This window comes from Ctenopharyngodon idella, chromosome 18 (assembly GCF_019924925.1).
Source record: "Ctenopharyngodon idella isolate HZGC_01 chromosome 18, HZGC01, whole genome shotgun sequence".
Lineage (NCBI taxonomy): Eukaryota > Metazoa > Chordata > Actinopteri > Cypriniformes > Xenocyprididae > Ctenopharyngodon > Ctenopharyngodon idella.
The window spans coordinates 14,240,022-14,265,371 of record NC_067237.1 but is presented as its reverse complement, the minus strand read 5'-3'; the positions used below and the strand labels follow the sequence as shown (position 1 = coordinate 14,265,371).

The following is a 25,350-nucleotide window of genomic DNA, read 5'->3' as shown; positions in this document are numbered from 1 at the left end:
GAATTAGCATAACTATAGACTGTTTATGGTTGCTAAGAAATGTAACATCTTGGCACATTAATATAGAATCAGATTATACAGTAGAAAATCTGTTTTATAAGTCCTGTTCAACACACGACAGGAATCCCACAATCCCGCTGCTGAAGAGTCACAGATACAGTCACGTTACAAATACACGCAGTCAGTGTTATACAGAAGACTCAAAGCACACGTGTGTTTATGTCTGTTTATTGATGCATGTATAAGGTTTATAAGCTAATACATGGATTTAAAGAATGCGCTTAATATTATAAGAAACCAGGTGAGAGACTGACTCAGTCCATCAGAAGCTCATGCCACAGTGAGAGAAGGTGTCGTTTCCATGTGACGTGTGCATCCTTACACACTCCATATAGAGCAGCTCAACCCAGAGCAATATTAGTACAGAGATGATGTTTTTGATCACAAACCCCGTCTAATGCTGCCGACTTTAGTGTGTCACTGATTGGGTTTAATGAATGAGGGTTATTGCACTGGATCCCTGAACACTAGCCTACAGAACAGGGCCGAAGCGTAGGAAGATTTCCATTGTGGTTTAGTGTGAATATCGTGACAATGACCAGATGTGTTTGAGAGTGATTTAATGTTAACTAGGAACAGGAATATTCTCGTCGAGAATCTCAGTTTCTTTCGGATCTGGCAGCACCTGGACTGCAGTATTTGGTCACCATATAAATAAATTAAACACGTCTCTCTAAGCGGCAGGTGCACGTCTAATGAGCGGCTTGGATTATAGTGCGCGTATACTGACGTCTAATCTCACACAGGTCCGTCTAAACGACATCAAGTCCAGCCGTGAGTTTGGAGGCCGACGCTCCGAATGCGAGTCTGCGTTCGGATTCCTGCTACAGTCCTACAGGATTATTACCGTACGGCCCACTGAGAGAGAGAGAGAGAGAGAGAAAGAGAGACGCATTCCATCAGCAGAAGTGTCAATCAGAGTCAGCTCCGCCCACAGTTGCATTTCAAACGTGTGTCAATCACCCGTTCACCATGGTGACGAGCTGTCGCTTTCCCTCATAGGGAGGAGTAAAAGAAGATGTAGGCCGCGGCCGAGCGGACGGAGGAGGCGGAGATTTCAGACACCTCGTGATCGTCGAACTTGAACCAGCGCTGCTTGAGCGGATTCTTGCAGTAGGCAGTATAATGTCCGCCGTCCATCCCGCCGTAATGATTCTACGGAGGAGAAGAGACGTTACGGATCGTCTGAAACATGTTCACATGTCAGTGTCGTGCGGTTGTGTACTCACAGACACGGCGTACAGGTTGTACTTCTTCAGGCTGGGTTTGGGTCCAATGACGTACTGCGACAGGTCCAGATTATCCAGCGGGAAATCCACCAACGTCTGCAGCTTCTCCCGCCACCGGCCGTCGTATTTGAACCTTATTATAAAAAAAAAGACATGTTTTTAAGTCTGTTTTGATGTTTAAAAGCCCTGAACTGAAACACTCAAGACTTCACCCACCGTTTCAAGTGCACAAGTAAAATCGGTGGAACTTTCCAGATTTGCATTTTCTTGATGGCGTCTCGGTGCGTCTTACAGTGGCGGCAGTAGAAGCGGTTACTGTCGGTCAAACGCTCCTCTTTAGAGAACAGCTTCAGACAATCCTGCACAAACACACGAACAGCAGCAGCGTGAGCAGGTTTATTAGGCTGCTGTCACTTTAAGAGTTTATGCACGGATCCAATGTACGGTTACTCAACTATTTACGTTCCGAAACTGACTGTGTTTACCTGAATACTCGCCAAGATGGGCATTTTGACATAATATTGTGCATATTTGACCGTTTAAGCACAATAAGCCACAAAAAATAACTCAATTTGGTTCTTGCCAGCTGTTTGAGAGGCGGCTTTATGTGCGCGACACTTACAGATCAGTGGTAAGCGTGAAACCTGCGGGAATTAGTAAAATTATGCGGAATACAAGCACTGTTCAACCGGAGCGAATGGGACGAGTGATTGACAGGAGGCGGGTGTGTGTCAAACTGTAAATTCACAGTCGGAGAGAAGAGAAAGCGAGAACGCACAGCTGGTACCGGTGTATCGATACTGCATCAGAACCGTTTCAGATATTTCAGTATCGATACATATGGAAATATCGATATTTAACGGGTCTAACGTGTGTCATCGGTGTGTGTGTGTGTTTGACCTGTAGAGAGCACTTGCTGCTGGCCGTCATCTCCAGCGTCAGGTACATGAAGGTCTCGAAGGTGCGGGACTTGTGCTGGCAGCTCATGCACTGAACCGTGGACTTAAACTGGCCCTGAAACAGAGCCACGATGATGGACTCGTTCAGCAGCTTGTGTTTGGACCAGGCCAGCTCTGCAGCGCTCACGTCATCCAGATGATCGATGTCCTCTTCCTTATAACCCCTGCGTTTATCCGCCTGACGGAGAGAACGAGAGAATGACAGCCTTTATCGTGTTTCTGTTAAGTCTGTTCAACTAAATGACACTCATTTTGTTCCTGTTGTTCACAGTGAAGATTTTCGTACCTTATTCAGATCCTCGTGCAGTCCGTCCATGAGGAACAGCAGCAGTTCCTGTGAATCTTGATGCTCGTAGCTGGAGAAGCGGTTGTTGATTTTACAGATGGTTCCTTTAAAATCCTGAGGGCTGATCATCTTGTACTGTCCCGACCACAGCGCCTTCATGATCACGCTGAACTCCTCGGCCACCTCGCCCTTGTGACCCAGAATATTCGCCCTGCAAACACACACAGAGTCACTTTCCTCTGGATTCACACTGAATGTGATGATTTAATGCAGACCAGAATGACGTATTACCGGTTAATGTCGTCCTGATAGTAATTCCTGTTGAAATAGTCTGCCATGGCAACCGTGTTACACAGGCACTGGAGGATGGAGTTCATGTAGCAGGTGTTGCCGAGGTTACGGAGGCCCGTTAGTAACGGCCCCAGACCCCCAAACACCGGGTTCAGGTTCCGGATTTTCGCTGCAGACGGGCGCGCGATCTCCACCGTCTTATATGAGGCGGCGGTCAGAGGCCTGAGACACAAACACACATTTAGCATGTGTTAAAACTTTAAATGCAATTTAGTGTGTGTGTGTACAAGTGTTTTCACGCTCGTACTTGTTTTCTCGGTTCACGGTCGGGATGGCTGCAGGTTTTCGGCTGGTCTCGGCGCTCAGCTCCTGGCTGATGTCTGGAGACGAGTACGAGCGCTTCAGTTTGGACTGCTCTCGCTCCCGCTCCTTCTCTCTCTCCCGCTCGTGCTCCTTCTCTCTCTCCGTCTCCACGGGTTGTGCCGGCTTGGCTTTGGCTGCGCTGGGTTGGATCTGAGGCGTGTTGACCTCCGGAGGGTACAGATGCACGCGGTTGGTGGGCGAGTGGTAATATCTGTAGGTGCCCGTCACTGTGTCCAGAAACTGCACAGATGAGCAGATCAGCATTAGAAACACCAGTGAACGACAACAACACGACACAATCGATCGCTGCGGTTTCCTCTTACCTTCATCCAGCCGTCCGGCAGCCCAGGTACGGTTCGGCCCATCTCCTCACTGTGTGCTCTCGTCAGTGTGTCCCTCTGAAACACACACACACACACACGTTCCTCATGAGGAAAACAGCTTATAAATCATACTAAGTGATGTTTTTTAAAAATGTAAAAATGCAGAAAGTTCATTATGTCTACGGAGAGTCTCCATAAAATACAAAAACATGTGTGTGTATGTGTGTGTGTGTGTGTGTGTGTGTGTGAGATGAAGTCACTCACAGAACTCATCGGTGCAGGTGAGTCCAGCGACATGCTCTTCATGGCAGCGTCCAGCGGGACGTCCTTCTGCGCTTTTCTGCCCTTCTCGTCTCTGCCCTTTTCTCCCAGATCCTCTTCTTCTGCCCTCTGTCGCTCCAGCTTCTTTCTCTCCTGCTTCTCCTCCTCCTCCTTCTCCTTCTGTTCTCGCTGACGTCTCTCTGCCGCCTCTCTCTCTTCCCTCTCTTTCTTCTCCTCCAGCGCTCGCTTGCGTTGCTCCTGCTCTTTCCGAGCCTTCTCCATCAGACTGACGGTCTCGGCGTGGATCTCCCGCCGCTCCTCCTCGCTCAGAGCTCTGGACGGGTCCGTGAGGGGTTTGGTCGAGCGGTCGGGCACCACCAGGCCGTTGAGCGCCACGGGGCTGTCGTTTACCGCAGGCTCGTCGCTGACCTTCACGCTCGAGGCTGGTTTCACTGCTGGTTTTTTTGTGCGGTCGACCTGAGGAACGGTTGAGATGTTGAGTGAGTGTTTGTGTGAATCTCTGAGCGTTCGGGTGCGGGTGAAACTCACCTGTGGAGTGTGTCTGGGCGAGGCGACGGGCGGCACGGCGATGTCAGTACTGGCGGGTTGTGTGAGTGGCGCGTGTGTGTTTGCGAGGGGTTCCGCAGGCGGTTCCACAGGCGCTTCCTGGCTGGAAGTTGTGCCGTTGAGCTGCGCAGCCGCAGGCTCTTCACACACAATCACCGGTTTGGGCTCCTCCAGCGACGGGTACGTGAAGTTCACTGAAATCACAGCAAACACTGATTTAGAGCCAGTTCACACCAGGAACAAGAACTATAGGATAACGTTCTGAGACATACGCAAAACAGTTCCTTCAGCTGCGCTTCTTCAGATGATCAGTGTTGATCGTGCCACAGTCAAAATTGAGAGGCATTTTTAATAACCATGATGCATATCTTGTCATTTTTGAATCGTGATCTGAAGTGTGATACTCACACTGTGGCAGTGCGCTGGACTCCTGCTGTCTGGGTGGCTTGACTTTAGCGTTGCTGGTGTACATTGGGTAAAAGAGCAGCCAGTTGTCATATCCTCCCTCCAGCACCAGCGGCTCACTGCGCAGGATCGTACTGCTGTCCCACTGCACAGGACCGACATCATCACACGTCAGATACGACACACAGCGAGCTGAAGCTACAGCGTGAGCTACAGTACCTTATAGAGAGCATCCTTCAGACTCTGTAAAGTGGTGCCCAGTTTGAGATCAGAGACGCAGCTGAACCAGTCCAACAGAACCACGTAATCCACGAACCCTCGGCGCTTCCAGTCATCCAGAGACGCGGCAGGAAGCTTCAGCTCGATCTGATTCACCGTCACCCTGACGATCAGCAGCACATTTGAATATTAATGTGATATAAGTGAAAAAACTAATTAATAAAAATGTATGTACTTGCTCTCTCTTAAAGTCCCTGTGAAATCAAGGCTGACAGTTCTTGTTTTTTATGGAATATTGCAGTGTTTATTATAAATGATTTATCAGTGTTTTAAATTCATGTTCATGTTTTAAATTCATTGTTAATTGGATTTTGAGATGTAGGCGTGGCACTCAAAGAGAAGGCGGGGCTTGGAGTGGATTGTAAGAAAGGGGCGGAGTTTAACAGGACCTTATGATATTTTGATTACAAGGTCAAAAACATGCATGGATGAATCCTTCACAATAAGACCGTTATGATATATTTATTTCATGCCGACTTTATGGAAGATGTCAAATGCTATTATTTCAGATAGCTAAATAAAAGTACATTAAGGGCTCGTTCACACAGAATGCGTTTTTCCTTTGAAAAAACGCAAGACGAGAGCAGTGGAAAGGGGAAAAAACTCAAGGTGTCCAGACGCATTTTTTTTTAAAGTTGAACTGATTTTAACTTGAACGCCATGTCACGTGTGAGACGCTACAAAAGACACAAGCGCAAAGATTTTGCATGTCCGTCTAGCGTGTGTTTACATAGAAAAACAATGGAAAAGTAGCGCATTGGAATGGAAAAATGCTGTTTTGTGTGAACGGCCCCTAAGATGGGATCAGTGTCTGTGTGGGAGACTCACCCCGGGCTGACGGCCTCCTCAGGTACGCTGATACACGTCTGAGACGGGACGCACATCTGCGACTCCTCGAAGTCCTGCCTGCACCGGGCGTCCATCACCAGAACGCTGATATTGGGGTCCTTCATCAGGTGGAACAAACCCTCCGCGCTGATGCTTCCTGATGGGAGAGAAACAGCCGTCACAAACACAACAACAACAACAGAGAGGAAGAGGAAAATCCAGCGGGATGCACGGTACCTTTATCACTTCCAGTCTTACTGCTATTAGGTTCCCCTTTAACCTGCCGTAAAACACACAAAGACAAAATGAATTATTAACAAATCACTTCAAGACGTGCACAATCATGTCTGTAAACTTTGAACATTGAGCCGATCGAGCCGAGAGTAAACTATGACACTGTGTCAATGACACGGACTGTGATGATTTGAGAAATAAAAAGTTAAATATAAGATAATAACTATTATATCTCTGAGGCATATTCATATTGTCCTTTTGTAGCTACAGCAGCTCAAACTCGTCATTTCTACCATAAAGAAGCTTGTGCAGGTCAATAATCACAACATGCACAATATTGTTGTGCAGCTGCTTTACGGATTATGGATTATGAGATAGAGTTGAGCAGATTCTTCCCTAAATGAATAAATTTAACTAGCAGGTTTGTTTGTGTAACCTCAACTCATGCTTCCTTTTGTTTTACCACAATGTTACATGATCAGTCAGCAGAAAGTTTCCAGAATCGATGATCTCCAGAAGAGTGTGTGTTTAATGATACACCATCAGATGATGTCCTGTTCTAAAGCAACATTACAGCACCTTCTTCTCCTTCTTCTCTGATGCTCCTCTGGGTGAAGCGCGTCCGTCTTTTTCTGTTCGTTCTTGTCGACTCTTTTCCTCCTTTCTCTCTTTCTCTTCCAGCTGTTTCCGCACTTCCATTTCCTCATACCTGAGAGGAAGACGGCAGCAGAACAAAGCGTATGTGAGACCGAGACAGAACAGAGTGTGTGTGTGTGTGTGTGTGTGTTAGAAACACTGACCGGAGCTTTAAACTCTCTGACAGTTTCTCTGCCTCCTCAATGGCCTTTTTAAAGCTGGTTGGTCCGAGCATAGACAGGAAGAACTCCTGAAAGCAATCAAAGGAGAGCAGTATTGAGCAGAGAGAGCGTATAATACACACACAACGCAATGATCATATCCTCAGCACCATTAAAAGCTCTCAAACTCCCACAATGCACTAGCGGCTCTACCTGCTGCTGCTTGAAGTCTGGTCTCTTCTTGATGAGGTCATAGACAGTCAGATACTTCATGTACAAGACATAGGCTTTCTCCTCGTCTCGGTCCAGACGACACTCCTCTGCCGCCTTGAAGATCTTGCAGGCACTCTGAACATAGCTGAAACACACACACACACACACACACACACACACACTGCTGGTCAGATCGAGCACTGAATGATGCAGAAGAGCTTGAGTGACTGTATTTGATCAAATCCTTGTTTGGCAGCCGCTAACGTCTCCTCTCAATACTGTCGCTTTTCATCAGAGCTTGTTTCAGCCACGGAATAAAAAAATAAAGTAATCGAACTTTTTATATCACAATTCTATCTCATATTTTTCCCTTCATGTCCCTTTACAGGCTCTGTAGAATTTTCCTTTTTTCCTTAGAAATTGTGAGATACAAAGTTGCAATTGCAAGAAAAAAGTCAGAATTGTAAGAGAAAAAGGCGCAATTACGTTTTTAATTTATTCTGTGGCGGAACGAGCTTCCATAGAGACCCAGTTAAAGGTACAGTAAGCGATTTCTGAGAAACGCTGTTAAAAGTGAATTGGACCGAGCATCAAAACACACTTGTAGCCAATCAGCAGTAAGGGGCGTGTCCACTCACGATGGGGGAGGTGCCTGCGCTGCATAGCGTGTTTGTGAATTTCGGGGCGGAGGTATCAAGATAGGGGTGTGATCCTTTTGGGCAGGGGTGTGTTTGTTTTGGTGATTTCAAATGTCATTTCTCAGAAATCGCTTACTGCACCTTTAACAGTGCTGTTGATTGGTAAAGATGGTAATAAAGAACCGTTAACCAATTAAACTGAAACGTATGAATATCATTAACAATATCGGCCAACTGATTGGTTTATGTCTATGTTCTTACAGTGTGACTTTATATCATGGATATAACTTAATTTCTGCGGTAAAGACACGCGTTCACACTTACTTTCTGGTGCTGGTTCTCTCCGGTTTGACTTCTGCTTTCTTGTTCAGATCCCTCAGAGATGTGGACAGATACAGATCCTTCACTCCGCTCGACACGGACGGCATTTTCAGCTCATATTCCTTCAGAAAAACACAATCAGATTCACTAAATCCTCATGACAGAATAATCCGAACCATGACTAGACGAATCATTAAAGAATTTTATTTAATTTGACCAACTGATTGTTTAAACATTATTAATGACTGAGCAATCAGGCGCATGTCAAAATAATAAGACTCAAAACATAATAATAAGAGCAATGACAAAATAACAGAATAATCAGAAACATTACAGAGTAATAAGAAAAATGACAGGATAATTAGACTAACAATACAATAATCAGACCCCTGACAAAACAATCAGATCAATGACGGAATAATCAGACTCGAAACAGAACCTGACAGTGATCAGATTCATAACACTACAGTAAATCAATAATTGGGTGTTTATTTGTCATCCGCAGTGAAGCGTCTCAACTCACCCTAAACACACAGCTGGAATTAAACCTTCAGAAAAGATACTGGAATCAGCCGCAAACCGCAGCTCAGATCGGGAAAGTGAAGTTTATCCAGACTAATGACAGTAAACAGACTGAAAACTGCTCGATCAAACGCGGAAGTCGACGGATTCAAAGAGCGGAAGCTTTATTTAAACACACACTGCGTACAAACATAACTTTGAAGCGTATGACACGGAGCGTGTTTATCATGAACACACACACACACGACGTGAATCACCTCAGTGTGTTTAAACTCACACAACTCATTATACACTGATTTCTGTCAGCATCATTTTCACACTTTGTGTTATTTATATCGCCCAGTCTCATAAACTAAATATTTATGACGAGATTATACTGTAAATAAAGTCATAATATTGAGCTCGAATTCTCTTGCGCACTTTAGTCAGCTGATTCTCAGCAGGGCGCATGCGCGCTGCCTTCATTCTGCTTTTACAGCAGTTTTGTTTTTTTAAATAAATAAATCAAATCACGATAAAATCTACAATACAAAAAAATATATAAATTTAATATAAAAAATAAAGATCCAGAGGCCTCTCTGCAGCAGGGTGTGGATATCGTGTTCATATTTTATTTTGTATGTATTCTGTATGTTCTTTTATACTGGAGTCTGTCGGCGCGCTCGTGCATCGCGCTCGTGCCCGCTGCTGTATTATTGTCATCTCGGTTTGTTTTCAGGCCGGTTTCGGGCGGATTCGGTTCTGCAGGTTCTGATCGGACGGTAAGAAATACAAAATTCGGCGTGATCGCGTCCGCCGGATGTGGAAGTTGATGAGTTTGTGGGTATTAATATTTCCTCTTCCCCCGGAACACCAGCGATTTCCTGTTTATTTCTTTTAAAGGCCGCACGCGACGCTCCGCTTCATATTTACTGATAATGATAATAATGATGATGATGATGATGTTTTCGAGATGAAGCTCTGCTTCACATATAAAGCATTTAATGCAGATATAAAGCAGTTTCTGCTGAAATCACAACATGTTCTTCTGTTGATCAACACACAGTTTTATCATCTGAAGAACAGCAGAGAGATTTAACCTTATACATAATTTAGTTTTTCCATTATTGGACTCTGTTTAGCTGGAGCTGATACCATTATTTCGTTTTTACAGTAATTGTATAGCCATTTAACTGTAGTATTTGTGGTAAGAGCGATTAACTGATTAAAAACTAGCAATTAGAAAAACTGGAAATTACTGAAATTATAAAACAAACTATGAAAATAGCTCAAACACATTTACAAATTAAAAATGCGATTTCCTCACTAGAATATCCTGATCATTGATACTACAGTAAAACATGGTAAACTGTCACACAGACAACACTTTATTGCCATAACAGCTGATCTGAAATCATTTTATTGTTGATGTTAATAGAAACATTAGAAACATTAACTGTACATTAGAGACTTGATGACATAAAAATAAAATACTTCATAGTATATGAACTTAAGTTAAAAGTGTTAAGTGACTAACTAAAAATACTTGAGTGAAAGTAAAAAAAAATCCACATTTAATTGTACTGAAGTATTTCAAAAGTATAAAAAAGTAAACACTTTTTAGCTTTTTAATTTTACTTTTGAAAACGAGACAGAAGAGTTTTTCTGATTTTAGTAAAAAATGTTGCATCAAAAATACTTTCAGAATCACTTGTTTTGTTCTGATTATGTGAGACTCTCGGACGGCGCAGATGATGAACTGAAAGCTGAATGTTCAGCAGTGGTTAGACATGTAAATATAGTGATTTTAGACTAATGATCACACTCGACTCACTGATGGTTATTATAAAAACACATTTCTGTAGCTCAACAGTAGGATCATGGGTTCGATTCCCAGGTAAAGCATGAACTGATACTAACACTAATAATGTATCGTGTGTAAGTTGCTTTGGATAAAATCATCTGCCAAACGCACGTGTGTGTCTGAAAGGAGCGGTTCCCCCAGAAACACTCATTCTGTCGTCATTTACTCCCCTCGTCTTTCAAAGCCTGAATGACTTTCCTTCAGTTATCTAAAGGGTTAGTTCAGCCAAAAATGATAATTCTGTCATTAATTACTCTCCCTCATGTCGTTCCACACCCGTAAGACCTTCGTTCATCTTCAGAACACAAATTAAGATATTTTTGATGAAATCTGAGAGGTTTATGACTCGTCCATAGACAAGCAATATAATCAACACTTTCAAGGTCCAGAAAGGAACTAAAGACATCATTAAAACAGTCATGTGACTGCAGTGGTTCAACCTTAATGTTATGAAGAGACGAGAATACTTTTTGTGTGCAAAAACAAAACAAAAATAACAACTTTATTCAACAATCTCTTCTCTTCCCTGTCATTATCTTACGCAGGTGACGCACAGTGAAGCTTCCATGTTTACGTCCGAATGCCGGCTCAGTATTGGCCGAAGCTGATCACGTGATCAGCATGACACATGCAGGAGCCGTCCAATAATGAGTCGGCGTTCTGACGTAGAACCTGGAAGCGCTGGACGTAAACAACGTATAAAAATGACACAGAAGAGAAGAGATTGTTGAATAAAGTTGTTATTTTTGTTTTGTTTTTGCGCACAAAAAGTATTCTCGTCTCTTCATAACATTAAGGTTGAACCACTGCAGTCACATGACTGTTTTAACGATGTCTTTAGTACCTTTCTGGACCTTGAAAGTGTTGATTATATTGCTGTCTATGGACGAGTCATAAACCTCTCGGATTTCATCAAAAATATCTTAATTTGTGTTCTGAAGATGAACGAAGGTCTTACGGGTGTGGAACGACATGAGGGTGAGTGATTAATGACAGAAATTTCATTTTTGGGTGAACTAACACTTTAATGTTCAAACTGTTCTTGTGTTTATAATGAAAGTCAGTGGAGTCCATGATTTTAAAGGCTAGAGAATAAGAACATACATGTCACTCCTTTCATAAAGCCTCGTGTGGCTTTGGAAGACTCGGATAGAGTTCACGAATATGGGATTTGGTCCCAATCCACTCGTTCTCAGGAAAAGCCTGAACCTCTCAGAGCTTCTCCTCTGGGATCCACTAGGTTTGAAATGACAACAATGGTGGGAAAAAGGATGACATTTTTTGGTGAACTGCTCTTTTATAAAAAATGCTACATTTTCCGTATTTACTCTAAAATTAATTTAATTAGCTGTTTAAATAAATAAAAAAGGTAAACTTGTGTGTGATTGATTGGTTTGTTAGTCACATCACGATAAAAAAAATACCATTTTTATTTTTATGTCATTGAGGAAATATTTAACTTATGATGACATGTACATAGAATTTTAATGGATAAAAAGTTTAATTTTTTCCTTGTAAATGTAATTGAGCAAAAGTACAAGTATTCGGTTTTAACAGAACTAAAAAATAATATTTAACCCGTCAATTTGAACCAAATTTAGTTTTTTCCTGAAAATTCTGGTTAATGTTTTTACATAGGACTAAAATGTACTGACTTTGCTCACACAGAGTGTAACAACTTCCCAAAATAATCTGATAATTTTTGTACTTTTGGGTTTTTTTCCATCTTGTTACAGGTGTGTTCTGGGTCAAAAATGACCCGCCTACAAAAAAATAGCTTATAAATCTCTCATGCTGTCAAATATTGGATTCAATCTTTTTATCAACTTGTTTTCTTTCAATCAGCACAGATTTCAGGTTTCTTTTTGGATCTGATTGAGCCTCACTGATCTGAGCTCCTCAGTTTTAGGGTAAATGTTTTTCATTCAAAACTGAGGAATAAACAGACTCTTAAGAGTGCAGATCAGTGTGAATGAGACGCATTACTGAAGCATGAAGATCTGCTGGTGGACGTGTGTCTGATGTCTGTGTCTGATGCTGCAGATGTCTCTGGTGGATTTGGGAAAGAAGCTCCTGGAAGCTGCTCGCGCCGGTCAGGATGACGAGGTCCGGATACTGATGGCGAATGGAGCTCCGTTCACCACGGACTGGGTGAGTGTTTGTGTGTCTGACAGCGCCGAAGCCTCTCCTGGTGTTACTGTGGATCAGTGTGTTCAAGCGTGTGTCTGTCAGTAGCTGGGCACGTCTCCGCTGCACCTGTCGGCTCAGTTCGGACATTACTCCACCACTGAGGTCCTGCTGCGCGCCGGAGTGAGCCGTGACGCCCGCACCAAAGTGGACCGGACGCCGCTGCACATGGCCGCGTCAGAGGGTCACGCGCGCATCGTGGAGCTGCTGCTGAAGGTGAGCTTCGTCTTTGATGTTGGTCTCAGTGCGTTTGCCTGTAATTTGCCGCTTTAAGTGTCGCCTTTCATCATCCGCCGGAGCAACAATGACTTGATTCATGCGCGTTTGCTGCAGCACGGCGCCGACGTGAACGCCAAGGACATGCTGAAGATGAGCGCGCTGCACTGGGCCGTGGAGCACAGCCACCGAGACGTGGTGGAGCTGCTGCTGCGCTTCGGCGCCGACGTTCACACGCAGAGTAAATTCTGCAAAAACGCGCTGGACATCGCGCTGGACAACAGCAGCCACGAGCTGGCCGAAATCCTGCAGGTACACCAACATTCATTCCAGACGCTCGCAAGCACTTTTCCTGCTTGACTGTCCGACTCTTAGATACATGTTCACTACCGGTCAACAGTTTGGAATAATTCAGATTTTTTATATGATTTAGAAAGAGTCTCTTCTGCTCTCCAAGACTGAATTTATTTGATCAAATATACAGTAAAAACAGTGAAATATTATTCCAGTGTAAATCAGCTGTTTTCTATGTGAATATATAGTAAAGTGTAATTTATTCCTGTGATCAAAGCTGAATTTTCAGCATCATTACTCCAGTCTTCAGTGTCACATGATCCTTCAGAAATCATTCTGATATGATGATTTGCTGCTCAAGAAACATTTATGATTATTATCAATGTTGAAAACAGTTCAGATTTTTGTGGAAAACGTCATACATTTTATTTTTCAGGATTCTTTGATGAATAGAAAGTTCAAAAGAACAGCATTTATTTGAAATAGAATCTTTTGTAACTTTATAAATGCCTTTAGTGTCACTTTTGATCAGTTTAATGTGTTCTTGATGAATAAAAGTATTAATTTATTTTTTATTTTTTAGAAAAAAATCTTACTGACCCCAAACTTTTGAACGGTGATAATTGACCTTTTCCACCCAAATCAAAAGCAGCACAACAATTAGAATGATTTCTGAATGATCATGTGACACTGAAGACTGGAGTAATGATGCTGAAAATTCAGCTTTGATCACAGGAATAAATTACACTTTACTATATATTCACATAGAAAACAGCTGATTTACACTGGAATAATATTTCACTGTTTTTACTGTATTTTTGATCATATAAATGCAGTCTTGGTGAACAGAAGAGACTCTTTCAAAAACATTAAAAATGGCAATTATTCCAATCTTGGAGTAGCGCCACCTACTGATAAAAACAGACATGATAATAATTTCAAAAATAAATAAACAACTGTAGTAACTTTGGATCAACTCTGAATATCTGACACAGCTTTGTCCATATTTCCACAACACACTGACACGTAAAGTTTGTAACAGCGCCACTTACTGGTCGAAGGTTATGAGTGTCTCAGTAATGATCATTGGCTCTAAAGGCATAACAGAAGTAGCGGGATGTGGGAAGGTAGGAGATCACACACATATATTCTGGGATTGTCCTAAACTGCTTACACTAGGGAAAGAGGTTAAGGATGAGATCATGAAAATTGTACATGTGGATTAGCCTTCGACTCCATTCAAAACCAGAGATTTATTCCACATGTTCTCCAAAAACCACAACTATTAACTGAATGAAACCACACTGGATAGAAAAACTCCTATAAAATGGAGCACATGACTGTCCAACTCCAATTGAAACTGGATTCAGTTTAAGAGAATCTGTCGTAACGTGTTGTTGTGTGTCAGGTGGCGATGCAGAACCAGATCAACACAAACCCCGAGAGTCCCGACACGCTGACCATCCACACGGCCGCGCCGCAGTTCATCATCGGGCCGGGAGGAGTGGTGAACCTCGCCGGACTCGTCTCGCCGGGAAACAGCAGCAAATCCACAGGTGACCGACCCGGATCTCTAATGAAAGAGGCCTTTGTGCAGACGCACACTTGACGTGACGTATGACATGCCCTCCGCAGAAGAAAATTGCGGTTATTTGAACAAACAGAGCATCATCAAAGCAACTGTGATTAGACGTGAAATGGGCCTGATGTTCCACTGCTTGTTCTTCAGGATAAGTGGAGTGAGTGGAAATGTTGAGTTTGATCAGATGTCTCTCTCTCTCTCTCTCTCTCTCTCTCTCTCTCTGTCTCTCTCTCTCTCTCTCTGTCTCTCTCTCTCTCTGTCTCTCTCTCTCTCTCTCTCTGTCTCTCTCTCTCTCTCTCTGTCTCTCTCTCTCTGTCTCTCTCTCTCTCTGTCTCTCTCTCTCTCTCTCTGTCTCTCTCTCTCTCTGTCTCTCTCTCTCTCTCTCTCTGTCTCTCTCTCTCTCTCTCTGTCTCTCTCTCTCTCTGTCTCTCTCTCTCTCTCTCTCTGTCTCTCTCTCTCTCTCTCTGTCTCTCTCTCTCTCTGTCTCTCTCTCTCTCTCTCTGTCTCTCTCTCTCTCTCTGTCTCTCTCTCTCTGTCTCTCTCTCTCTGTCTCTCTCTCTCTCTCTCTGTCTCTCTCTCTCTCTGTCTCTCTCTCTCTCTCTGTCTCTCTCTCTCTCTCTCTGTCTCTCTCTCTCTCTGTCTCTCTCTCTCTCTCTCTCTCTCTCTCTCTCTCTCTCTGTCTCTCTCTCTCTCTGTCTCTCTCTCTCTCTGTCTCTCTCTCTCTCTCTCTCTCTCTCTCTGTCTCTCTCTCTCTCTCTCTGTCTCTCTCTCTCTCTCTGGAGCAGTCATGGCCGCAGACGAGCTCATCACCGCAGACACGGTGGACGGGGCCATCCAGCAGGTTGTGAGCTCTGGAGGTCAGCAGGTCATCACCATAGTAACAGACGGCATTCAGCTGGGCAACCTGCAGACGGGCACAGGCATCAGCCAGCCAATAATAGTCACCATGCCTGACGGGCAGCAGGGTGAGTGACCGCTGCAGGTCCAGTTCACACTAGAGCTGGGGTGAAGAGAGTGATATCGTGATTCTCATTTTGATGAACTGAGTGTGTGTGTGTGTGTGTGTGTGTGTGTGTGTGTGTTCCTGCAGTTCTGACGGTGTCGGACACAGAGGTCGCAGAGGAAACGGTGATAAGCGACGAGCCGTCCGTCAAACGGCAGCGCGTGAAGGAAGAAGACGACGACGATCAGATGATAGAAACACAAGACATACAGATCCAGCAAACACTCTCGCTGGACGACTTTCAGGTACCGACACACACGTCCCACAATCCCTCTCATGTGACACACAACACGCTGAAATAAAATGTATAAAACAACACGGCTCTGCGTGTGTAACAGGAGAAAGTGGCTCTTCTGAAGCAGCTGGAGGAGGCGAATCGTGAGGCGCAGAAATACAGACAGCAGTTCCTGAAGAAGGAGCAGGAGGCCGAAGCGTACAGACAGAAACTGGAGGCCATCACACGGCAGAGCGCCAAGAAAGCCGCGTGAAACTCACACTGGACACACTGGACACACTGTCATGTTGATGAAGCCACTGTGCTTTCTGTGACTGGATCATTGTCGTTCATTAGGGGTCGAGCGCTGAAGGTGTGCAGGGAGCTGCTGAATCCGTTAGTGTTCGTATTATTATTCTTCCATCTTCTTCTTCTTCTTCTGCTCGAGTCTATGGCAGCTCATAGAACCTCTTGTGGGAAAATTATGAAATTTGGCACACAGATAGAGGACAGTCTCATCATTAATCACAGCAATTTTGGAGTCTCTAACTCGATCCCTCTAGCGCCACCAACTGTCCCAAATTGCACTCATGTTTATGTTATTAACTTTTAAACTGTAAGGACTAGAAACTCAGTTCTTGGCTCAAGATGATTCTATGATGTCATTTTCGTCATGAAAATTCAGAATTTTCAGAAAAAATGACTTTTTCGAACTCGTCCTCGACGGTTCATCCGATTTACACCAAAATTGGCTCATCTTCAGATAAACCAAACCGTTCTTGAATAACACGAGAACGAATCCACTGAGGGGCACAACAAAATGGATGCAGTGCTGTATCTCCACAACGCTGTAGCGTATCGAGACGAGTCACAAGCATAAACTGAGGGAACTTGCAGTGTTTTGGCACAGCGCCACCTACTGGTCAGGAGATATGAAAAATTACTCTTTTTGCTTATAACTTCAGAACATTTTATCCCAAAATCATAACGTCTCTTTTAATCCAGTGCAGCATACAGAGTCGAATGACACCCAAAAAATGCTTATAGCTTTTGATTAATTTTGCCTATTTTAATGAAACTGGTCTTAATAGACTCCTTGAGTCATGCCGAGAACAGTGATACCAGTTATGCCATACTCTGTCAAAACTGCTGTCCACCATTTTGAATTTCTTTGAAAACCTACTTTTTCAAACTCCTCCTAGTCTGTTGGTTTGATTTTCATCAAAATGGTCTCAGATCATCTATAGAGTATTCCAGCAAAAACGTATTAAAAGCTTTATTATTGACTAAACCGTTCTCGAATAACGCCTCAGTGAATTTGTTAGCATGATGCCGAGCCGATTCTGGGGCTGTAACTGCAACGCTTTGGCATATTGACACCCAACTTTATGTTTGTGTTATTGTGTCCTCACACCGACCACACCACATCAGTTTGGTCACAGCGCCACCTATTGGTCAAAAGTGAAAAGCATTTTGAAAGTTATTGTATTTGTGATTTTTCAGCTATATTGACTAAAATAGTCTTTAATCCCTCGTTGTTGCAGTTGGTCTGATGTTCCCAGCCATTCTTGCGTGACTCGTCGTGCCTTTTTGTGCTTGGCCCCTTAATTCCCGCCCGCAGCTATATTTCACTTAATTTCAGATCTCGTCAAAAGCTTAAAGTGTCTGTGGTGCTCCTGCAGCCAACGCTGGTTCGATTCTGACCCATATCCCTCCACTGGCCTTCAAATAAACAGGCAAAAGCCCCTCAAAACCACGAATGAGGAACATTTAATTGCGTAATAATGTGATGATGTTTCATCTGCAGGTGACGTCTGATCCAGTCTTTCATCATCAGACTCAGTAAGAATCATCATGAATCAAACGCTCTTCTCTTGTGTTTATAGTTTCCTCCCGTCTGTAATTTGTGATGCAGTTTTAAGTATTTCTGTCATAAAGATTTTTATTTTTAAAAGACAGAATGGATGGTTTTGTTTCTTTGAGGAGGATCTCAGCGTCTCTCCAGCACTGATCTGGACAGTAGATTATAACACCTAAAACTGACTTTTGTTATGTAAAAATGTTGAATAAATGCACAATAAAAGGGTTTCACAGTTTCGATCAGCTGACCGACAGTATTCCAGCATCTGTGTGTCTATAGGAGTCTGTAGATGGGATATGGCAGTGTTGGGATTATTCCAGATGCGGATTGATGTTTCCTCAGTGCTCATGAAGTCAGATCCGTGTTCACGGTCTAGAGCTCGCGCTCGCTCACGTACAGGCTGAATCAATCGTGTCTTTGTGGAGTAAATGTGCGGCGGTTTGCGTCAGCGGGCAGCGGCTGGTGAACGGCGGCTATAAAAGCGCTTGAGAGCTGAAGCGGCTCACACACGGCTGATCTTCCTCTGACGGACGGGATGCAGGAGCAGGAATACATGCTGAGAGGTAATGCTCTGATCCCGCACATGATGCCGGTGATTGTGAACTGCTGTGTACAGCAGCATCTGTAATATACAAGAGTGGGTTTATGTCAGTTTTGACACTAACAGGTTTACAGGTTTAGACGACTAGTTTAGATAAAGGACTGCTGGTTATTCCTTCACTTTTATTTATTGAATGCATGACATTCAGGACTTTTGAACACTTTAAATTGTTTGCATGCTACTGCCATCTTCTGAAGTATTGTATCATTTTCTTTATTTAATTGATTTTATATTTATGTTCTGCTGTATGTGAAACAGCTGTGAGTATATATGAGTCTGTGCTCTTCATACTTTGTTTCATTACTTTTCTCTAATGTTGTTCAATCTTCTTTCATTGGCAGTGATTCATCATGAACGTCTCAGTGTGTTTGTTTTAATGTGTTGATGTTCCTCTGTTGTGTGTGTGTGTGTGTGTGTGTGTGTGTGTGTAGGGAAGGAGATGGTGGATTTCATACAGCAGTATCTCACACGGATCCGTGAGCGGCGGGTTGTTCCGGATGTTCAGCCGGGTTACATGCGTCCTCTGCTGCCCAGCAGCGCCCCGAATGAGCCTGAGGACTGGAGCAGCATCATGAGGGACGTGGAGAACATCATCATGCCCGGGGTCTGCCTGTCCGTTCATTCGTCCGTCTGCCTGTCTTTCCATCTGTCCGTCTGTCTTTCCATCTGCCTGACGGTCTGGCCGTCTGTCTTTCTGATCGTCTGTCTGTCCATCTCTCGGTCCATCCATCTGTCCATCTGTGTTATTGAATGCATGTCTGGTGTGATGCTCCTGTTTGTCCTGTAGGTGGTGCACTGGCAGAGTCCTCACATGCACGCGTATTTCCCTGCGCTCACCTCATGGCCGTCTCTGCTGGGCGACATGCTGGCAGACGCCATTAACTGCCTCGGCTTCACCTGGGTAATACAAAACACACACACACACACACACACACTCTGTCAGCATTATGCGTTGTGTTGAATAGTGTGTGTGTGTGTGTGTGTGTGTGTGTGTGTGTGTGTGTGTGTGTTCTGCAGGCCTCGAGTCCAGCATGTACAGAGCTGGAGATGTGTGTGTTGGACTGGTTGTGTAAAGCGCTCGGGTTGCCAGATCACTATTTACACCATCATCCACAGAGCAATGGAGGAGGAATACTGCAGGTACACAAACACACAAACACACACAACTCGCGTTCCCAACCATCCCATATTAAAGGATTATTTCACTTCAGAATGAAAATGTCCTGATAATTTACTCTCCTCCATGTCATCCAAGATGTTCATGTCTTTCTTTCTTCAGTGGAAAAGAAATGAAGGAAAACATTCCAGGATTTTTCTCCATATAGTGGACTTCACTGGGGTTCAACGGGTTGAAGGTCCAAATGTCAGTTTCAGTGCAGCTTCAAAGAGCTCTACATGATCCCAGACGAGGAATAAGAGTCTTATCTAGAGAAACCATCGGACATTTTCTAAAAAAAATAAAAATTATATACTTTTTAACCACAAATGCTCGTCTTGCACTGCTCTGTGATGCTCCACGCATTACGTAATCATGTTGGAAAGGTCACGCGTGACGTAGGCGGAAGTACCGCGGTAGGGCGACAAACTCCATCTCATTTTCTCCTCCAACTTCAAAATTGTCCGACATCGTTGTTTTACCTTTTTTTGTAAAGGCCGTTTGGCTTAGTCTTGGTACGTTCACTTTGTAAACACTGGATCGGTACTTCCACCTACGTCACACGTGACCTTTCCAACATGATTACGTAATGCGTGGAGCATCACAGAGCAGTGCAAGACGAGCATTTGTGGTTAAAAAGTATATAATGTTTATTTTTTTTTAGAAAATGTCCGATGGTTTCTCTAGATAAGACTCTTATTCCTCGTCTGGGATCGTGTAGAGCTCTTTGAAGCTGCACTGAAACTGACATTTGGACCTTCAACCCGTTGAACCCCAGTGAAGTCCACTATATGGAGAAAAATCCTGGAATGTTTTCCTCAAAAACCTTCGACTGGAGAAAGAAAGATGAACATCTTGGATGACATGGGGGTGAGTGAATTATCAGGAAATTTTAATTCTGAAGTGAACTAATCCTTTAAGATGATCAGATTCTGAAATGGAATCCGGCCACATTTACTAGTTCAGTGGTCAAAATGTCATCGAAATCTCACTTGTTATTATCTATGAATTAAAAAACAGGGACATTTATATTTTTGTATGTTTTTTTTTTTTATTCTGGGTTCCATATACAGTTATTATACGTGGTGTAAGTGTGTGTTTGCTGTGTTTAGAGTACGGTCAGTGAATGTACGCTGGTCGCTCTGCTCGTCGCCAGGAAGGACCGAATCCTGCAGATGAAGAGTGAATTCACACACGCCGACACCGACGAATCTGTCCTGAACTCCAGACTCATCGCATACGCCTCCGATCAGGTACAGCAGTCTGACCCACCGTCCTGTCACATGATCAGCGTTTGTATGATGATGATGTATAATGGACTGTGACGGTTCATCATGAGTGTTTGTGTTCAGGCTCACTCGTCAGTGGAGAAGGCCGGTTTGATCTCTCTGGTGAAGATCAGGTTTCTAGAGACGGACGAGGCGTTTTCTCTGCGTGGAGAAACTCTTCAGCGCGCCATCGACGAGGACCGGAGGAGAGGCTTCATTCCCGTGATGGTGACGCAACTGAAACCAACCAGCTGTTTAATGCTTCACTGTGCTGAAGTGACTGAGTGTGTGTTTGATGTGTCCTGCAGTTGTGTGCGACGCTCGGATCCACCGGTGTGTGTTCCTTTGACCGTCTGGATGAACTCGGCCCTGTGTGTAAGTGATCCGTGGATATATATAAACATGTTTAAATGCTTCTGAATGTTCAGCATCACATGATGTGCGTTAGTGAAGGTGTTTGAGTGTGTTGATGTTAGTGAAGGTGTTTGGGTGTGTTGATCTCAGGTGCGCGCGAGGGTCTCTGGCTGCACGTGGACGCGGCATACGCTGGATCTGCTCTGCTCTGTCCTGAACTGCGATATTTTCTCAACGGAATCGAGTTTGCAGATTCATTCGTCTTCAACCCGTCAAAGTGGATGATGGTCCATTTTGACTGTACAGCATTTTGGTGAGAGACACGTTTGTCCTGTTGTTTCCTTTTTTGGAAATTACAGACTGTATGGAGGAATTGACACCTAATTTACACATGAGAGAGTCTCTTCTGCTCACCAAGACTGTATTTATTTAATCAAAAATACAGTAAAACAGTGAAATATTATTCCAGTGTAAATCAGCTGTTTTCTATGTGAATATATAGTAAAATATAATTTATTCCTGTGATCAAAGCTGAATTTTCAGCATCATTACTCCAGTCTTCAGTGTCACATGATCCTTCAGAAATCATTCTAATATGATGATTTGATGATCAAGAAACATTAATGATTATTATCAATGTTGAAAACAGTTCATATGTTTGTGGAAAATGTCATAGATTTTATTTTTCAGGATTCTTTGAATAGAAACAGCATTTATTTGAAATAGAAACTTTTGTAACATTATAAATGTCACTTTTGATCAGTTTAATGAATCCTTGATGAATTAATTTCTTTCACTCTTTAGTGAATGTCATGAGGTGTTTGTAAAGACTCTGTTTGAACTGCAGGGTGAAGAACAAGATGAAGCTTCAGCAGACGTTCACCGTCGACCCGCTGTACCTGAGACACGATAACTCCGACGCCACCGACTTCATGGTGCGCTCACATCACACTCGTTACGCTGTGTTAATCTGTGTGATGTTAATTAACGCTCGTCTGTCGTTTCAGCACTGGCAGATCTCTCTGAGCCGCCGCTTCCGCTCTCTGAAGCTGTGGTTTGTGATGCGCTCCTTTGGTCTGAAGAACCTGCAGGCTCACATTCGACACGTGAGACGCGTCCTTACGCTCAACACTCACTGTGAGGCAGATAGCTGCATGAGTTCAACATGTCCGTTGATGTTCAGTTGGATTTTATTAACAGTTTACAATAAGCCAAATGGTCAAAGCTCTAGTTAATCCTCACATTTCCTGTCTGTGATGATGTGTTTCCTGTGATGTCAGAGCGTGGAGATGGCGAAGCTGTTCGAGTCTCTGGTCAGAAATGACACAAACTTCCAGATCCCGGCGCAGCGACACCTCGGCCTGGTCGTCTTCTGCCTACGAGTGAGAGAAAGACGCTTCGCTACGTCTGTGTGAATCAATCAGAGCTAAAATCACATGAAATCATGAGAATAACATGAGAATCATGGTGCTTACTGATTATAGATCAGGTGTCTTATGGTGTATGAGACGGTGATGACGCTTCTCAATGATGCCATATTCATATGCCGTAGTATTTAAAATCATCATGTTCTTCCTCAGTGTTTCTGTCTTGTTTTCCAGCACAAATATCTGAACATTCTTAAATCAAGAAACATTTACTGGAGAAGAGAAATGATCTTGTTTTCTGAGAAATGCATCAAAATGAAGTGAAATTAAGTGACTTTATTTCAAAGTGAAATATTTATTTTCCCCAAAGCAGATATATTTTTATCACTTTATTTTTATTAATTTCTCAGACTTTTTATCATGTGTCATTTCTCTTCTCCAGTAAATGTGTCCTGATTTAGGAATGTTTAGATATTTGTGCTGGAAAACACGACAGAAACACTGAGGAAGAACATGACTTATTTAATAGAACGTTAACTGGGATTACTGTGGTCACATGAGCACGTTTCTTCTGTTCGCAGGCTGGAAACGGAGCGACGCAGGAGTTACTGAGGAAGCTGACTAAATCCGGCCACATGTTTCTGATTCCAGCCGCCATCGGGAACAAACTCATCATCCGCTTCGCCGTGACGTCGCAGTTCACCAGCGCGCAGGACATCGAGAGGGACTGGAGCCTCATCCAGCAGGCGTCCCGCGAGGTGCTGCAGGCCTGCGCTCTCTCCCGCCAGCCCAGCCTGATCTCTGACCCCGACAGCTGCGAGGAGGACCAGGAGGAGGCGCCGCTGACCATCCACTCGGAGCTGAGCCGGATGCGTCTGGAGCCCATGATAGACGGGCGTCTGGTGCGTCAGGGCCAAAGACGGGCCATCCGCTCCATGAGCTGCAGCGCCGAGCTGCCGCCCGCCAGACCCGAGCGCTCGCACCCGCTGGAGCAGATCCCAGAGCAGCCGGCGCAGCCGAGAGCGCAGAAGCGTCTGCTGAAGTTCCACAGCGTGCCGAGCCTGTCGCAGGTCTGGGCTCAGTGCGGCATGCAGCAGCTCTACCACCCCTTCAAGAGAGGGCTGGTCACCAGCCGCGCCAGCTGCTTAAACTGCCTCCCTCTCACAGAGACCAGCCCACTGCACTCCGAATAACACACACACACACACACACACACACACACACACACACACACTCACACACACACACACACTCTCTCACACACACACACACTCACACACACACATACACACACACACACACACTCACACACACACACACACACACTCACACACACAGCACAGGACTCACAGGAGCGTCAGGGATGTTTTCACACAGGCAGGTCAGTGAACATCACAATACACCCGACATGAAAACACATTCGTTCTGTTCCTTTATGATTACAGAAAGCATCATGTGATCAATGTCTCTCAGTATTGATTAATAAAAACACATTTACTTGAAAACACATATTTACTGCTAAAAGTTTGGACACACTGACTGAATTTCTGTTTGTCATCGTCCTAAAAACGATGGACAAAAATGGATTTGCTTTCAGTGTTTCTCAAACTGGAGTTTGTGAGTCGATGTAAAGCTAATAATTCAGCTGCGTTCACATCCTCGGACTCAGAATTATGCTTTTCTATGGCAACACTATCGACACCAAAATGAATCTGCAGTGGTCACATGACACAAGTGGGTGCTCAGAAAATTCCCAGTTTACAAGTTACAAATTACGAATTCTACAAGGATGTAAATGCTGTTTTCAAGTCGTAATCTCGTACTTTTGGTAATTATGACATGGTGTGAACACACCCTTAAATCATAAAAATTAAATCATTTTAAAATAAAAAGATAAAAATATATATTTCTTTACCTGTGTGTCATCTAAGGAAGCCTGTTTCTGCCACGGAATAAAACATAAAAAAAGGTAATTGCAATATTTTATCTCACAATTCTGACTTTTTTTTGTTGCAATTGTGAGCTAAAAGTCACAATTCCCTTTATTATTTTTTATTCCGTGGCAGAAACAGGCTTCCATAGTCATGTGACCTACATCATGTGAATGTGTAGGTAAATTATTAAAATACTGAATCTCAGAGGGACAAAAATGTTTGGGAATCTCTGATGTGAAAAAATTATGCTTACATGTGATGTTATTTATAATACATTCATTTACAATAATGCTAAATTATTATTGTCTAAAGATTATTACTATTAATGTACCATTTATTTATTTTTACAAAATATTTGCGACCTAGTATTAGGTTTCAGTAATATGACATTTCCTTCGAGTCACAGACGTGTTCAGACTCAGATGTGCTTACAGTCGGTTCATGATCGTCTTCTCTGTCAGATCAGTTCATGGTTTGATAAATCCGAGTGTTTGTCACAGTCTCAAGTGTCCTTCACTGATGGAGCTGAACATCTCCTCCGTCATGGGCACGAGCGTTTGCTTGGAGTCGTCCAGGAAGAAGACTTTATTGCGGACGACGTTTGAATCGAATCCTTCCTGCACCAGCTGACCTTTGACCTGTTTGAAGGTTCCCGTCATGTCCAGCTGGTTCTGAGGAGGAAACGGCCGTCAGACGCGCTGAGAACGAAAGCTCGTTTCCACAGCGGAATCAAACATGAGCTGCGACTTTTATCTCAGAATTGAGAGTTATAAAGTCCAAATTCTGAGAAATAAACTTGCAATTACAAGAAAAAAGCTGCAGTTATGTTGTTATTTTCTATTCTGTGGCAGAAACAAGCTTCCATACAGATGTTTATTTACAGCCGAAAAAAAG

At 43.6% G+C, this 25,350-nt stretch overlaps 3 protein-coding genes across 5 annotated transcripts; 2 read left to right on the top strand and 1 right to left on the bottom strand.

Annotated features, from left to right (window-relative positions):
* Positions 1-212: 212 nt before the first annotated feature.
* usp8 (ubiquitin specific peptidase 8) lies at positions 213-8,779 on the bottom strand. Its single transcript, XM_051870323.1, has 19 exons — positions 8,578-8,779; positions 8,058-8,176; positions 7,096-7,240; positions 6,886-6,971; positions 6,665-6,794; positions 6,089-6,131; positions 5,852-6,008; positions 4,964-5,126; positions 4,748-4,889; positions 4,322-4,533; positions 3,776-4,249; positions 3,512-3,586; positions 3,133-3,428; positions 2,826-3,047; positions 2,535-2,745; positions 2,190-2,426; positions 1,506-1,648; positions 1,290-1,422; positions 213-1,215 (listed from the first exon to the last, which is right to left on the bottom strand). The coding sequence occupies exons 2-19, from the start codon at positions 8,159-8,161 to the stop codon at positions 1,057-1,059; spliced, it is 3,132 nt and encodes a 1,043-aa protein (XP_051726283.1). The 5' UTR covers positions 8,162-8,176; positions 8,578-8,779; the 3' UTR covers positions 213-1,056.
* Positions 8,780-9,148: 369 nt separating this feature from the next.
* On the top strand, positions 9,149-18,024 carry gabpb1 (GA binding protein transcription factor subunit beta 1). The gene is made up of 8 exons (XM_051870353.1): positions 9,149-9,337; positions 12,463-12,570; positions 12,655-12,822; positions 12,940-13,134; positions 14,525-14,672; positions 15,484-15,663; positions 15,789-15,946; positions 16,040-18,024. The coding sequence occupies exons 2-8, from the start codon at positions 12,463-12,465 to the stop codon at positions 16,187-16,189; spliced, it is 1,107 nt and encodes a 368-aa protein (XP_051726313.1). The 5' UTR covers positions 9,149-9,337; the 3' UTR covers positions 16,190-18,024.
* A 139-nt stretch (positions 18,025-18,163) lies between these two features.
* Positions 18,164-25,271, top strand: hdc (histidine decarboxylase). 3 transcript variants are annotated; one of them, XM_051870330.1, is made up of 12 exons: positions 18,164-18,339; positions 18,809-18,981; positions 19,165-19,278; positions 19,395-19,517; positions 20,646-20,786; positions 20,886-21,029; positions 21,110-21,176; positions 21,306-21,468; positions 22,003-22,090; positions 22,163-22,261; positions 22,436-22,537; positions 23,104-25,271. In XM_051870330.1, exons 1-12 carry the CDS (start codon positions 18,312-18,314, stop codon positions 23,713-23,715), a joined length of 1,854 nt encoding a protein of 617 aa, XP_051726290.1. In that variant the 5' UTR covers positions 18,164-18,311; the 3' UTR covers positions 23,716-25,271. The 3 variants fall into 3 exon arrangements, 2 of the variants coding, with proteins under 2 accessions (XP_051726290.1, XP_051726289.1); XR_007926192.1 differs by having other exon boundaries at positions 22,003-22,322; positions 23,104-23,133; XM_051870329.1 differs by having other exon boundaries at positions 22,003-22,261.
* The last annotated feature ends 79 nt before the right edge of the window (positions 25,272-25,350 follow it).

Excerpts from the sequence above, each read along its gene's own strand:
- gabpb1 (XM_051870353.1), top strand. The coding sequence starts at position 12,463 with ATGTCTCTGGTGGATTTGGGAAAGAAGCTCCTGGAAGCTGCTCGCGCC. Across the intron at positions 12,571-12,654 it reads CTCCGTTCACCACGGACTGG|CTGGGCACGTCTCCGCTGCA; the intron begins GTGAGTGTTTGT and ends GTCTGTCAGTAG. Across the intron at positions 14,673-15,483 it reads AAACAGCAGCAAATCCACAG|TCATGGCCGCAGACGAGCTC; the intron begins GTGACCGACCCG and ends TCTCTGGAGCAG.
- hdc (XM_051870329.1), top strand. The coding sequence starts at position 18,312 with ATGCAGGAGCAGGAATACATGCTGAGAG. Across the intron at positions 21,469-22,002 it reads TTTGACTGTACAGCATTTTG|GGTGAAGAACAAGATGAAGC; the intron begins GTGAGAGACACG and ends TTTGAACTGCAG. Across the intron at positions 22,262-22,435 it reads TGCAGGCTCACATTCGACAC|AGCGTGGAGATGGCGAAGCT; the intron begins GTGAGACGCGTC and ends CTGTGATGTCAG.
- usp8 (XM_051870323.1), bottom strand. The coding sequence starts at position 8,161 with ATGCCGTCCGTGTCGAGCGGAGTGAAGGATCTGTATCTGTCCACATCT. Across the intron at positions 5,127-5,851 it reads GAGGAGGCCGTCAGCCCGGG|GGTGACGGTGAATCAGATCG; the intron begins GTGAGTCTCCCA and ends GCTGATCGTCAG. Across the intron at positions 1,216-1,289 it reads ACAACCTGTACGCCGTGTCT|AATCATTACGGCGGGATGGA; the intron begins GTGAGTACACAA and ends TCTCCTCCGTAG.